Source organism: Hippocampus bargibanti, linkage group LG18 (assembly GCF_051943395.1).
Source record: "Hippocampus bargibanti isolate YZ-2025 linkage group LG18, ASM5194339v1, whole genome shotgun sequence".
NCBI classification, from domain to species: domain Eukaryota; kingdom Metazoa; phylum Chordata; class Actinopteri; order Syngnathiformes; family Syngnathidae; genus Hippocampus; species Hippocampus bargibanti.
The window spans coordinates 4,221,490-4,237,605 of record NC_142751.1 but is presented as its reverse complement, the minus strand read 5'-3'; the positions used below and the strand labels follow the sequence as shown (position 1 = coordinate 4,237,605).

The 16,116-nt window shown below is 41.9% G+C and overlaps 1 protein-coding gene across 2 annotated transcripts; it reads left to right on the top strand.

Moving 5' to 3' along the window:
* Window positions 1-6: 6 nt before the first annotated feature.
* ptpa (protein phosphatase 2 phosphatase activator) lies at window positions 7-15,799 on the top strand. 2 transcript variants are annotated; one of them, XM_089020852.1, is made up of 10 exons: window positions 7-45; window positions 857-960; window positions 1,070-1,156; window positions 1,320-1,445; window positions 1,523-1,640; window positions 2,735-2,834; window positions 3,146-3,270; window positions 3,463-3,563; window positions 9,778-9,885; window positions 14,855-15,792. In XM_089020852.1, exons 1-10 carry the CDS (start codon window positions 21-23, stop codon window positions 14,927-14,929), a joined length of 969 nt encoding a protein of 322 aa, XP_088876978.1. In that variant the 5' UTR covers window positions 7-20; the 3' UTR covers window positions 14,930-15,792. The 2 variants fall into 2 exon arrangements, with proteins under 2 accessions (XP_088876978.1, XP_088876979.1); XM_089020853.1 differs by lacking the exon at window positions 9,778-9,885 and having other exon boundaries at window positions 14,855-15,799.
* The last annotated feature ends 317 nt before the right edge of the window (window positions 15,800-16,116 follow it).

Below are 16,116 nucleotides of genomic sequence, written 5' to 3'. Positions count from 1 at the left end.
AGAAGACGTACAGCATCAAAATGGCGGAATCAGAGCAGCAGTCCGGTAAAACTCAGTTAGATGTTTGTTGTCAGCATCTATGAACTTTGTTTTGCTTCTGCTCATGTTTCTCGAACATTTAGGAATATTTGAATGTATGCAGCACGTTTCCACTGCACATCAACACGTAACCGTTGTATAATTATCACAACCACAAGTCTTGGGGAGTCCACGAAAAAGCTTTTTCCCCCTTCGTTATGCGCGCTTAAATGTTTGTCATTAATACCAAATGGTTTTTTTTCATTACTTGCTACAATGTGCCACATACTCCGAGATTGTCAGCTTCACTTCGTAATCACCTTTGAATTATATTTACACAATTCAATACCGGTCCCAAGCCCGGATAAATACAGAGGGTTGTGTCAGGAAGGGCATCCGACGTAAAAGCTTGGCCAAAACAAACATGCGGATCAAATCTCTAAAGATGGAGGACACTGATTTGCTGTGGCGACCCTTTGAAGGGAAAAGCCGAAAGAAAAAGAAGAATACTTTTTATCACAACACAGAGCCTAATTATGGTGCGATTCGTGCTTAAGAGTGTCTGAAAAAGAATCGATTTTAACTCGTATTGGAAGAACACGCATTCTTCTGGAGCTCAGTGAGGCTGACGTGTTTGCCGCAATCGAAATAGTGAACAGATCATGGATCCTTGCCCCACATCCATTCACCCATCCATCCACCATCTGAACCACTTTCAATAAATGAACCAGTAGATCCTTAAAAAAAATACTATATATATATATTGTGTGGCCATGTTATTGTGCATGCAGACAATTTGAAATGACCGCACATTTCCATGTGAATTAATCTTTTGTAGGAGCCATTTCTGAGAATGAACCACTGGAGGTTACAACGTCCTTCACGGTACCTAAGAAAGAAATTTGCATGGTGCCCGACATGGGCAAGTGGAAGCGGTCTCAGGTGAATTGCCATGTTCAAATGCATAATGGTGGATGTTGGGATTATTTACCTGCACCTTTTACAATTTGCCTGACTCCGTATTCACTGCAAGTTTTTATCCTTATTACAGGCTTATGCTGACTACATGGGATTTATTCTGTCTCTTAATGAAAGTGTCAAGGGAAAGAAGCTAACCTGTAATTATAAGGTGTCTGAGGTATGCTGTTTTTTTTAATAATAATGATGTCAAATAGCATTTTCTATTTTGGGGATTGTGGCATGAATGCATTCTTCATGTTTGATGAGACGGACATCCACAGAGAATGAATAACAAAGATATGGTGGTGTCTTATTTCGATTGTTGGCCTTTTATTTGACAGACGGTGGAGAAGTTACTAGATCTTTTGGCCACCCTGGAACGATGGATAAATGAAACCCCTCCTGTTGACCAGCCATCCCGTTTTGGTAATAAAGCCTTTAGAACCTGGTTTTCTCAATTAGACAAGGTTAGTCGGCACACACACATTCAAAACACTCGGCCACATTACACGGCTTGTATACGTAGCAATGTTGCTCTCGGCAGGAAGCAGAAGTCTTGGTGTCAGCGGTGCTACCTGATGACAAGCAAGCCGCAGCTCCAGAGATAGCCGTCTACTTGAAAGAGGCTGTGGGGAACTCTACTCGCATCGACTACGGAACAGGTCTTATTATTGTTTTGTTTTTGTTTTTTGCATTGTGTAAAAGGAGGTTGTATATGTCATCCGGATGACTTTGAAAAAGAATCCAGGAAATCCTTTACTGGTCCGGAGATAAATTAAATTATTGTTTATTATTATTATTTATTAAATTATTATTATTATTATTATTATTTGCCCTTCTGCAAATAATGAACACTTGTCTATAAATGCCACAAGATAGTGCCATTGCACTCCATTTCTTCAAGAAATGTCCGAATGAAGCTCCTTCCTGAATACATTTTACTTGGCCACAGGATGGCGCCAAAGCACCACTTTGCTTTTTAGCAAAATCTTTAGTGTCATCTTGTGGCGCTTTTTGGTATTTCAGAAAAGTGAAAATAATAATAATAATACGTAATAATAATAATACATTTCATTTATAAGCGCCTTTCAAAATTATCAAGGTCACTTTACAGTCACAGGATAAGTTTTTCTGTGGGCGAGCAGCGGCAGCCACACGTGCCAGCGTTCACTCAACCCGGAAGTAACTCAAATAGAATAGTAAGACAAATAGATAGAAAGCTAGCTAGCAAACCAATAGATCACTAATAGCTAGCCAGCTAGATAGCTAGCTAGCTAGCCAGCCAGCCAGATAGCTATTGTACGGTATTACAGAAAAACAAAGAGAATTGACTTAGCACAATATTTCTTACTAATGTCTACATAAACAAAAGTCAAAAGAACAAAAAACTAAATAACAAATAAGATGACAACACAAAGACACAAAGAGTCATTCATTCTTCAGCACTTGCTGTACCCTCTTTGTGACATGAAGCAGTTCCAATGATGAATCAAAAGGCGCAAGTAAAGGGATAGATTCCTCCCGAAAAAAATAGCAATCTGTTCACGGCTAGAAAATACTTTCTTATGTGAAATGGCCATTAAACAAATGTATTATACATCAATAAACATACTGTGTTGATCATTACTGACTATTAGAGTTTATTGGCTAACATTTTATTATCATCCCTGTATTGCAAATTTTCAAGTGCCCATTTGGCTCACAGAGTGTAAGTGCACATTTCTGGTCCCATTTCATGTGATGTTTTTCTTTTCAGGTCATGAAGCTGCGTTTGCTACATTCCTTTGCTGCCTCTGCAAGGTCGGCGCTCTCAAAGCGGATGATCAGCTCGCTATTGTTTTCAAAGTTTTTAACAAGTAAGTAAGTCGTTGCTACTGTGGGGTTGTTCATAAACCAAATCCACTATTTCCAATTCCTTAAAATTCATTTCTGTTCTTTGGCTTTTGACTCAGATTAGATTTTTATTTTGACTGTTTTTTGCTTTCTATGGTCTTTGTAATCAATTCATTATTTTATTGTTTTTTATAGTACCTGTAATTATTTTTACCCCGTGTACAGCATTTTGCATACATCAGGGGTTCTTTTAAAAGCACTCTAGAAATTCACTCTAGTTGTTATGTCAAAGCATGATCACTTTAAACTAAACCGCTTTTTATTTTTTTATTAGGTATCTCTCAGTGATGCGGAAACTTCAGAGGACCTACAGAATGGAGCCAGCTGGAAGCCAAGGTGTCTGGGGCCTTGATGACTTCCAGTTCCTACCTTTCATATGGGGTAGCTCACAGTTTGTCGGTACGAATATTTTAAAATAAGAATTTACACCAAAAAAATCATATTGCACTTTTCCAGCATCAACAAAGTGAGTGCTATATTTCTGTCCCACTCGACCTCCACTGGTGGGATATCTTTGAAATGAGCGCATGACAAGACAACTAGTGACACCTGATGGCCAAGATATACAATTGCAGCACTTGCTCCCTACAGATCACCCAACCCTGGAACCCCGACACTTTGTTGACGAGAAGGTGGTCAACGAATATCAGCAGGACTACATGTTTCTGGAGTGCATCAACTTCATTAACGAGGTGGGATGATGAAATTGGTCACAAGTACCGTATTTTCCGGTGTATAAGGCACACCGCAGTATATAACAATAATAATAATAATATAATAATACCAATTATTATTATTAATTGTTATAATAACAATGAGCGCTTTTCAAAACTCTCAAGGACACTTTAGAGTCACAGGATATTTTTTCTGCGGGTCAGTAGCGGCAGCCGCACGCGCTAGCGTTCACTCAACCCGGAAGTAACAAAGTAAAAAAAACTAAATAACAAATAATATGACAACACAAAGACACAGTCATTCATTCAAAAGAAGTCCAAGATGGTGCCCGAGTAGGCTGCTGTCTGGAATTGAAGCGGATTTACGTGGGACAGGAGATGTAGGACAATCTCTTTTCGTCAATGGATGCTACAGCTTCGTGTTTACTTTCAACGTTTAGCTTGTAGCAGACGTACACATTTTACCATGATGTCCATGACCCACTGGTGAAAAGGACGCTTTGATCCTCTCCTCTTTCATCTAGAACTGCTTCATACAGATTCTGGCATACATACCCCCAATGAATGGTGCATTTTCAAACTTTTTCTATCTATAAGACGCACCAGACTGACTATAAGGCGCACCTTCAATGAATGAAAAAACGTTTTCCAAATATAATATAGAAAAAATATAAAGATTTTCTAAATATAAGGCACACCACATTATAAGCATTATAAGCAGAGGCACTATAGCAGAGGCTGGGATTGCGCAATACTTCTTCTACAGGGGGGGGATGGAGTGGGTGGCTGCTGACAGCAGTTGCGACACCTGTTGTGACTCAATATGACTTCACATACCGACCGGCGTATAAGGCAGAAAAATAAGGCTTTTAGGTGCACCTTCTACACCCAAAAATACGACATCCACATTTTACCTCAATAGCATCTGCTTCAAAGCTGTCAGAATTCAGTCACACTCACACTTGGGGACAATTTATAGCGTCACACTCACACTTGGGGACAATTTATAGCGTCACACTCACCTGCCACGCATGTATTTGGAATGTGGGAGGAAAGCAGAGTACCCGGAGAAACCCCACGCGAGCACGGGGAGAACATCCAAACTCCACACAAGAATGGCCGGAGCCGGGATCGAGGCCGTTGACATAACCAATCGCTCATCATCCATTTTTCAACAGCCTGTGACCTGCCCTAAAAAAAAAAAAAACAACCAAACAAAAATGGATATTTGACATGGGCCGCGACATGGAGGCTCTGCTTCTTTAGTGCCAATTGTTTACAGATGCTCAACCTACTTACGAACATTCGAGTTACAAACAATGGTACATACGAACATTGTTCTTGTCACATATGTAGTATTCTATCCAGTTGTACATGTACATATATTTATAGAGCATATATTTTATGGACAGCAGGGACCTATCGTAGCAGAGTCCGGCACCGCCATGTCTGGACAGTAGGGAGATATATATATATATATATATATATATATATATATATATATATATATATATATATAGGGCCTACATTACCAGGAATACTTTAGTTTGCTGACGAAGTTTCTTGGATAAGAAGCGAAACGTCCGACACCTTCAAAGAAGTACAGATTGAATTGGATTGGATTGGATATGCCTTTATTAGTCTCACAGTGGAGAAATTTGCCGATTTGATGACGGCTGAAGAAACCTTTTCATCGATGGACCACTCCTGTATGACTGAGAGCTTACACAGACCTATTTTAGTAAATGTTTATTTTTCAGTACAAACCAATACAGGTTACGTATACAAGCCTTAAAGGACAACCGACGCCTCAGGACAAATTGTGTCCATAATTTGTAAAATAACTTCAAATGACTTCTACTGAGCGTATTTTACAAAGATTCCACCGCACATCGCTATATTTTACGTTTTAAGACTCGCACTGAATATTCAGGAAATCTTGTTTTCGAGTTGATGACGATCCCCTACGTCAGGGGTGTCAAAGTCATGTTTTGCCGCAGGCCACATTGTAGTTATGGTTTCCTCTCGAGGGCCGTTATGAATTTGGGGAACCCATTAGAATGTTTAAATCCCTTCAAATATTACATATAGAGCACACAGCAAATTAATGAATAACTCGTTTTCAAATCTGAAGTCAAGAATAATGACTTTTATTGTGGTTGACATCCAAAAATATGAAATTTTGGCCCAGATTTTAGCAATCATCATGGAATTTAACAAGTTTGATTTGCTTTCGCGGGCCGAAAAAAATGATGTGGCGGGCCGGATTTGGCCCGCGGGCCTCGACTTTGACACCTGTGCCCTACGTGATGTCACATCTGAAAGGCCCCTAATCGAGAAAGCGACACACAATGCATTTTGCGGTACTTTGTTTGGTCTGAAAACTTCATGTTGATCCGTGTTGATGGCGAAATTAGGAGGAAAACCTGCTTAGAATATCTTGTTTTCTATCCTTTCACTCCCACCCCAACCCCATCCCTCTTCAATTGCTGCTGTGGACTGCAAATTTCCCCATTGCGGGACGAATAAAGGTATTCTGATTCTGATTCTGATTCTGAAAACACATAAATAATGCAATGGTGAATCGTTGTGTGTTGCACCAAGACTACTATTTGATTCTAGTTGACACAAATTCCCAGCAAACAAATCAGCCCATTTCCAACGGAGCTTGGGCGCTATCTTTTGCATTTTCTGGGAGCTACATTGCTGTCATTGACGGCTCGAATTGATATGGGAGGACTCCTTTAATCGATTGCAAACGTTTATGCTTTCCTTTTCAGAACTATTTGAATCATATTCATAACTGGATGAGTAACGAGAAAGCATCTTCTCCGAATCTGAACTCCGTGAGCCCATTGTTTTGTTTGTTGAGGAAGGCAAGACGACTTGGCGTGATGTCACGAATTGGGGGCGGGACATTCTGAAAATCCCCAGTTTCGAGCTGATTTGCGGCATATTCTGGACAAATATCAGCCTGGGTGTGTTGGATATTTTAGATGCTATAAAACGTTTTTCTGATGTCAGTTCGGAAACAAAAAAATGGTGTAGGTTGTCCTTTAAACATACATTCCATACAAAATATAGCACTGAAGCAACTTACCAAAAAATTCACCCTACGAACAAAAGTTCGGAATGTATCCCGTTTGTAAGTTGGGGAGTGTCTGTATCGCCATTGTTTGAATTGACACAATTGACTTATTTTGTCTTTTCGAATCACAACTGAAGTGGCTAATCTGGATCCGATTGCTGTTGCAAACTGATTTCAGGGCAATAGCTGAATAGGATCTTCAGGAAAAAGGAAGACGGAGGGGTGGGGGGGTTATTCCGGGAAAAGCAGATGGAGTCTGTTGGTCATGTGCCAGAGCAGGAACTGTATGCTTTGTTTTTGTTTTGGGGAGGGAAATGTAGAGGAGGGGTATTGGTCCAGCATCCTTTTCCTCCATCCCACTCGGACACGCTGCCTCCTTCCCTCCATCTCCTCCTTCCCCCCATCTCCTCCTTCCCCCGTTTGACATCTTCCGCATGCCTCACAATGCTACTTGGTAGCCCCGCATTAATTTCAGCAAGTCAATGCCAAAACCGCATTTGCGCGGGTGCTAACGGCGTGGCTTCATAGTGAAAAGGTGCGAGTACCACACTGGCCTGCCTGCAGTCCAGACCCGTCTCCCATTGAAAATGCGCCGCGCATTACGGAGCGTAAAATACGAAAACCCTGGACGGTCAAACAGCTGAATCTGCATGTCAGGCAGAGAGAACCTTTTAACTCATTCACTGCAATTAAAAATATGACGTACAGCGCCATTTCCGAATTTGTTCAGGTTTTGTTTTTCTTGTTTGGGTGCCGATAAAGCGCTAGCCATGGCCCCTGGTAATGTTTTTTTCCCTTTCCACAAGGGGGCAGCATTAGCATTTTTTCCATGTTAGCGCTTTGTTACAACTTCAGTTGTCGTTATATCGCTATATAAATCAATATGTATTGTATTGTATTTTGTACACGTGCCCTCATTTCAAGATCAGATAACTCCAGACCCATATAATTTAGGAAATAACTTTTTTTCTCTGTTGAAAGAAGAGAGTCTAAGGCTTCTTACATTGCATTGAATGTTCATTTTGTCCTAAAACTCAATATTCCGTGGGTCCGGGAATTGAAGTGGCAATGACAAAAACCCTGTCACTGGAGTGGACCCATTTTTGCACATGACCTGGCAGTGAATGAGTTCACAATTTGTATCCTCACTTGACAAAGTTGACCGAAGTGGGTTTGTATGACATTTTTTGCTAGCATACGCACTGCGTACGTCTACCGGATGACATTCCCGTTTCTCACAAGTACGCGAGTACTTTGACCGGACGCAAATCCCGAATTTAATTCACACACAAGGATTTTTATGTGTGCGTGCGTCCATCAGCCTAAGCATGAGTCACTTCCTTCCCCACATGCTGCTGTGAATCACTCCTTCCTCCAGGGAATATGGGCTGTCTCCCCCCTTTCCTCGCCATCCTCCCTCTTCCATGCCCCTCCCCCTTATGTTCTCATGCGAGGCCACGGAAAGTCTCTGGAGCGGTGGGGGTGGAATGGAAAAAGGAGGGAGTGGGTTGTTAGATTGATGCCCCAGGGTCTGGGTTTGGGTCCCGTAGCTCGTGGGGGGGTAGTTAGGGGGAAAACGACATAGAACTGTATTCAAAAATTGATTTTTAAATGTTCATTGAGATTTCCATTTGGACGGCAATTACCTTTCTGGTTCTTTTTCCGGCGCTTGACTTGCTTAAGCGCTCCTTGGCCACGCCTCTTTTGGCCTATTTTTAAAAAAAACAACCGCAGTTCAGTGGGACGATTACTAGGTTCGAAATATAAAGCGGACGTACTGCGCGATGTCATTGACAAGGGCCGCAGACTGAAGTAGAGTGTAGATGTTACTGGCTAGTCTGTACTTGTCTGGCTTGGAAAGTCGAGATCCTTGGTTGGTAACATTCGCGAATCTGTGCGACGGCTTGCGACTTGTTCAACGAAAATCGCATATTATCATGTGGTTTACCTTAAAGGACAACCAACACCATGTTTTTGTTTCCTAACTGACATCAGAAAAACGTTTTATAGCATCTTAAATACCCAAAACACACAGGCTGATATTTTTAGTCAAATGCAAAACACCAATAAAAATGACTTAAAATGTCCCAAAACTGCCACAAATGAACTCAAAACTGAGGAGATTCAGAAAGTCCCGCCCCCTTGTTCGTGACGTCACTATGGGTCACACACTGCCTTGCTCCAGAATCAAAACAATGGCTTCAGAGAGTTCAGATTCGGAGAATATGCTTTCTTGTTACTCATCCAGTTATGAATATTTTTCAAATAGTTCTGAAGAGGAAAGCATAAATGTTCGCAATCGATTAAAGAAGTCCTTCCGTATCAATTCAAGCCGTCTAGACTCCAACATAGCGCCAAGAAAATGCACAAGCTCCATTGGAAATGGGCTGATTTGTTCGCTGGGAATTTGTGTAAACTTAGGCCTTCTTTATGCGTGTTACCGCAATTGGCTGTGACACACAAGGATTCACCATCGCATAATTTATGTAGTTTTCCTTCTAATTTCACGATCAACACGGTGTTTTCAGATGAAAAAAGTACCTAAAATGCATTGTGTGTCACTTTCTCGGTCAGGGGCGTTCCCTCCGTGACGTCATGTCAGGCACCGTCAACTCGAAAACAAGATTTCCTGAATATTCAGCGCGAGTCTTAAATAGTAAAATATAGCTATATGCGGTGGAATCTTTGTAAAATGCGCTCAGTAGAAGTCATTTGAAGTGATTTTACAAATTATGGACGCAACTTGTCCGGAGGTATCGGTTGTCCTTTAAGGTACCACGGTAATCGTTTTAGCCTGTAAAAAGACTCAAATTGAACTTTCAAGCCATGAGGAGTCTATATACACAAATAAGGCCAAAGTATTGCGCCCCTGGTAGCGCTGCAATACCAGATACCCAGTGGCGAGCCGTGCATTTGACACCTAGGCCTTCAGTTGTGCTATGTTTGAATCAATTCAACCCTGAATAACTATTTGTTGACTATACAACCTTTACTGCAGCTGCGTATAAAAAGTGTGGGGTAATTGACTCCAAGTCCACTAGAGGGTAGCGTTAGCCATGAAATAGCGACAAGGCCTCGGTATAGCCAATTCAAAATCAGCACTGTTTTATGTTTCGTCTTCTCTTTTTCTTTGGGTTGTTTAAGATGAAAACGGGTCCCTTCGCCGAACACTCCAACCAGCTGTGGAACATCAGTGCTGTTCCTTCCTGGTCGAAAGTCAACCAGGGTCTGATTAGAATGTACAAAGCAGAGGTGAGTTTACAGATTAAACTCGATACTTAGCCCCTTTTTTTAAGTGTCTGAATTGAGGCCAGCGAGTGTCCAGTTCAGTCCGCGTCTCTGAACAGGGACTTGGACTAACTTTCAGGTCACTTTACTTGGAATGGCAGATTTTTCAGAGCAGCCTGCGCTCACATTCACTGTTAACTTTGACTCTGTGTTCCGCTCGCCTCTACTCCCCGCTCTACTCTGTCCTGGCGTCTGCTAAGCCTCCTCCCTCTTGGTTTCACCCAGAGCATTCCTGCCTCGCGTTCTTAAAGGAGCCACCCTTTCTGCTTCAACACGATTCAGCCACGTGGATATACGGGACAAAATGTTTTCAGTAGATACACCTAAACGAGGAATTCCATTAAAAGGACTTCCGGGTTGTTGCCATTTGTCATGGAGGATCACGTTGGACGCAGTCCATCGATTGGTCAACAGCGCACAGATACTTGTTGGGGTTTTCCCTTCTCCGTTCAATTCTTTTGACCTGCTTTGACCATGTCACATGACTTAATACTTCACAGTTAGCTCCACCCCCTCTTTACATCCACTGGCGGAAGACCAACTAGACACCCCCCCAAAAATATAGATAAATGGATGGATGGATACATGGATAGATATAAAGATAGATGGATGGAGGGAGAGAGGGACAGATGGATGGATATAAAGATAGAAAAATGGATGGAGAGGGATAGATGGATGGCTGCCGCTGCTCACCCCCCCCCAAAAAAATCCTGTGACTGTAAAGTGACCTTGAGAGTTTTGAAAGGCGCTTATAAATGAAATGTATTATTATTATTATTATAATATAAAGATAGGTAGATGGATATAAAGAGATGTAGCTAGCTAATGAGCTAGCTAGATGGATGGGTGGATAGATAGCTCACTAGCTAGAAATATATATATATAGCTAGCTCGATAGATATGTATCTAGATAGATAGAAAGATATGGAGCTAGCTAGAGAGCGAGATAGAGAGCTAACTAGCTAGATATATATGTAGCTAGCTAAATAGAAAGATATGTAGCTTGCGAGCAAGAGCGTGTGTTAGCTAGCTAAATAGCTAGATATCTCTATATAGCTAGTGACTTAGATAGAAATATACTGTATGTAGCTCGCTAGCTACATAGATAGAAAGAAAATGAAATGACATTGGAGCACCCAAGACTGCAAGCAAGAGCAGAGGCAGGAAAGGGTTAAGAGCGGACCACCGAGAATGGAATCGTGTGTATGTGTGTGTGTGTGTGTGTGTGTGTGTGTGTGTGTGTGTATGTGTGTGCGCGCGTGTGTGTGTGTGTGTGTGTGTGTGTGTGTGTGTGTGTGTGCGTGCGTGTGTGTGTGTGTGTGTGTGTATGTGTGTGTGTGCGTGTGTGTGTGTGCGTGCGCGTGTGTGTGTGCGTGTGTGTGTGGGTGGTAGGGGGTGGGGAATGGGGTCGGGTTGTGTGTGTGTGTGAAGGAGGGGGGGGCGGGTGTCTAAGCCTTCTACCGCCTGCATGCCCACATCCTGTGTTTTCCAGTGCAGCCCGCGAGTCTTCCCAAAGAGCTGAGGGGCCAAACTGTCTGCCTAACCCGCCCTCACTCCCCCTCGTTGCCTTCATTAAATCCACCCCTCCCTCCCTCCCTCCCTAACTCCTTCCCTCCCCCCTGTCCTCCCCCCGTCCCTCTTTCCCGACCTTCCTCCGAGCCTGGAGCAAGCATCAGCAGACTCGCATTCCTCCAGCTCCCTCTCACCGGCCCCACATAAGGTTTGGGGCAGAGTTGTACTTGGCCCGGGGAAAAGCGGGGGTCCGGCGGCGCCGCTGCGCTCTCAAAGGGGCCAATGTTTTCCGGCGCCATCAAGTGACACATTTGGATGGAGAAACTTTGCCGCTTTTGGAAATCATTTTGTGTTCATCTCAAAGCCCCTCTTCTCATTTATCCAATCGTGTCATTTTTAGGTGATCCATAATTGGGGAGGGGGTTAATTTATCAAATTGATTTTATCAAATTTTAACAATTTCCACGACATGATGTCGTATTTCGGGTTGGAAGACGAGAGGCGGGATAACCACACCCGCATGAGTTCCACAAACTTCCTGGTCATTTATTCCATTTTTTTGTCTGTCCAGAATATCTTTGCTCATTACGTCATTCGCCGCCATGACTGAATTTATTCGGGAATTGAAAAGCGTGACATGGAGCGCCATTCTCGAATTTGTTCGGGTTTTGTTTTTTCTTGCGGGATGGTGCTGATAAAGCGCTGGTCAGACCTCTGGCAATGTTTTCTTCCTCCCACAAGGGGACAACATTTCCCTTTTTGCCATGTTAGTGGTTTGTTACATCTTCAACTGTTGTTAAAGCGCAATATAAACCAATGTGTATGTATTGCATTGTATTTTGGACAACCGCCCTCATTTCAAACTCAGACAACTGCAAACCCATATAATTTAGGAATTAACTCTTGTTTTCTGATGAAAGAAGAGAGTCTAAGATATCTTACGCTAATTTAAATGTTGATGTCATTCTCAAACTCGGTATTCTGTGGGTCCCGCAATTTCAGTGAAAAAAATGACAAAAACCCTGGCACTAGAGTGGACACATTTTTGCACATCGTCTGACAGTGAAGGAGTTAAAAAATTTAAATTACGGAGTGAGTGGAGGGACAAAATTGTCAAGGCTGTTGGCAAAGGCGCTCATCGATTAGCGGGCGTGCTACGGTAGGATTTTGAAAAAGGGCAACCGCAGGCCAAATGCCTCGTAGTCAAACTTTGGCCTGGTCACTTTGTTAAGTGAGACGGATACTCAGAATCAGAAAACCTTTGGGGAAACTTGCAGTCCACAGCAGCAATTTGAAAGGGGATGGGATGGGGGGGTGAAAGGATAGAAAACAAGATATTCTAAGCATAGCAAAATAAAAATGTCAACTGTATACACAGTTGTGCTAAACCGTTTTATACTGAAAGGCACAGGTGTCAAAGTCAAGGCCCACGGGCCAAATCCGGCCCGCCACATCATATTTTTTCGGCCCACGAAAGCAAGTCAAACTTGTTAAATTCCATGATGATTGCTAAAATCTGAGCCAAAATTTCATATTTTTGGATGTCAATCACAATAAAAGTCATTATTCTTGACTTCAGATTTGAAAACGAGTTATTCATTAATTTGCTGTGTGCTCTATATGTAATATTTGAAGGGATTTAAACATTCTAATGGGTTCCTCAAATTCATAACGGCCCTCGAGAGGAAACCATAACTACAATGTGGCCTGCGGCAAAAAATGACTTTGACACCCCTGCTGAAAGGCATGATGGAATCTAAAATATATATATTTTTTGCTTGTAAATTCCATTCAATCTCAGTTATGTAGCTAGCTACCGAGCTATCTATTTGCTATTTTTAAGCTATTAGCTGACTAGCTGGCTAGTGGCTATCTACCAGCTGGCTGACTGGCTATCTAGCTATCTATCTATTAGCTATCTAATAGCTATCTATTAGCTAGCTAGATAGCTTTCTATCTATTTGAGTTACTTTCGCGTTGAGTGAACGCTAGCGCGTGTGGCTGCCGCTGCTCACCCACAGAAAAACTTATCCTGTGACTGTAAAGTGACCTTGAAAGTTTTGAAAGGCGCTTATAAATGAAATGTATTATTATTGTTAATTGTTTGTTCCCTCAAAAGTCAGTAAAGTGTCCCCCCCCCGCTCGCCACACTGGTGGTGCCATAAATAAAAACACGGTGGCACTGTTGTCTGGACTGTTATCAAACTCGCCTGACACAATACGGAACAAATGGGGCTATTTTGATCTTACGCTTACTCAACAGCCTTTTTTTTTTTGTTTGAGGAGGGGGAGTGTCAAATTTTCAAAACCTGTCCCCAAAATCTTTTGGAACCCCTCCCCCCTGAGTTATTGTTGAAATGCTGTCAAGAGAAGATTACATGTGAAAAACTTGACAGTCATTCATGGTGGTTACAAGGCTGAGCTTGGCCGCTAAAGTCTCCAGTGCCTTGTAACTTGCAAGGTCAAAGGTCAATCCCGCTCAGCTGTACAGTGATACCTCTGTTTTCGACCAGAATCCGTTTTCAGAAACCTGTTCGAAAAACCGAAACAGCACTTTCCATTCAAATCAATGTAAAAAAATCTTAATCCGTTCAGTCTAGAAAACAACTTTTTAACTATTTCACAGCATAAACCGGATAAAAACTTAATAATAGAGCAGGTCATGTGTAAAATTCCATAAAAACAAACTAATGTTTTATTTTCACCAATTTTTAACATCAACATTAAGATCTGCATAAAAAGCTCTCTATCTGTCTGCCACGGGACGTGTTGGCAATCACAGGGCAAACTAACGTTTCAAACCTGCTTGCTTTAAAATCATACTATTCAGGAGATCTTAACCAAATATGTCTGCATTTTTGCAAAAATAAAACAACAACGTAAAAGCTTGGCCAAAAACAACCTTGCGTATCATACCTCTGAAGATGGAGGTTACTGATTCGCTGTGGCGACCCCTTGAAGGGAAAAGCCAAAAGGAAAAGAAGAAGACTATTAATGCGTCGGGCAGGAAGTGACATATAAGGAAGCGGAGGGTAGTCGAGTGATGCATTCAGACGCACTCAGTTTGGTTGAGAACCAAATTTCGGTTGTATTCCGGGGCATAAAAAATACGACATTTTTGGTTGAAAACCAAATGGGATGACAACCGAGACGTTCAAAAACCGTTGGGGTTTGACTGTATTTCAAATCACTGTCACTGTCTGTTCAACAAAATAATACCCACATCAACAAACAATCAAAAAAGGAATCACAAAGACAGCACAAAGCACAAAAACCAACAAGCTAAAAATCCCTAAAAAAACCATCAAACTAAAAAAGTCTAATCGCAAGCACAACCAAAAGCCAAAAATGACTTTTGAGGCTGCAATTTTCCCCCCTATTTTCTTATGCTAACCTTTGCCCTTTCTGCGTGCATCCTTAGTGTTTGGAGAAGTTTCCGGTCATCCAGCACTTCAAATTCGGTAGCCTGCTGTCGATCCAGCCATCGCATCCGTGACGCCCGCCGAAGGATGCGTTCAAGGAACCAATGAAAAGATGACAATTCCCAGCGTTTCTCTTTCTTCCAACCAACCCGTCACGGAATCACACCACCAAAATGCAATATGGACACCCACACCTTGTTCACCTGCATCAGCACCTTCCGCACTCCATGTCAGAACGCACCTTTGCCAAATTTTTGGTGTACGGGGTGGAGGAGGGGGGGGCACCAGGTTCAAAACCGCCGTCCATCATTTGTGGAATTGTTTGTATCTTTTCATCTTTTGATTATTCTCATTGTGTTTGTTTCCTGCACCGACTTTGGACACAACTCCGATTTAGGGGCGGGGTGAAATATGTTTTTTTTTTAATTAGTCACTTTCAGATTTGCATCTTTTGGTGACGGAGAAAAATAGTCATTATTTTGAATATACTATCATGTAACTTTTTTGTAGGGGGGGCAGATTTGTAGTAGTATTCTCGTTGTTGATTTAAAAGTCAAATGTTTTCATGTCTTTTTTTGGTCATTCATCAACATAATGCACAAAAAGAATGAATAAGGAGACATGATCTTTTTTTGTTTTTTTTTTTTTGGGGGGGGGGGGTGTATAATTTATTATAATGACGGGGACATTTGTGTGCCTAAAACCTGGGCTGAATAAACTGGTTGCTACTTTTTTGGGGGGTTGCGAAAAATTATGATCGTCACCCAAATCCATTAGTTTTAAATGATGCCATCTTGTCTCTATTTTTTTATTTTTTAAAGAATGAATGTGCAACATGGTGCATGTTTGTTTTTGCATTCCCTTGTCCTGATGTAATAAACGTTGCTGGCTGCGCCTCCCGATGTCGTCCGACAGGGAATTATTTTGCCCCTCCCCCCGTGCTTTTTTTACGTTTGTTGAGAATGTTCAATGAAATAGTCTTTAATAATAATAATAATAATAATACATTTCATTTATAAGCACCTTTCAAAACTCAAGGTCACTTTACAGTCACAGGATAGGTTTTTCTATGGATGAGCAGCGGCAGCCACACGCGCCAGCGTTCACTCAACCCGGAATAACTCAAATAGTTAGAAAGCTAGCTAGCTAGCTAATAGACAGCTAACAGATAGCTAGCCAGCCAGATAGCTGACATATATCAAATAGATAGCTAGCTAGGTAGCCAGTTAATAGCCAGCTAGTTAGCTAGCTAGTCCCACAA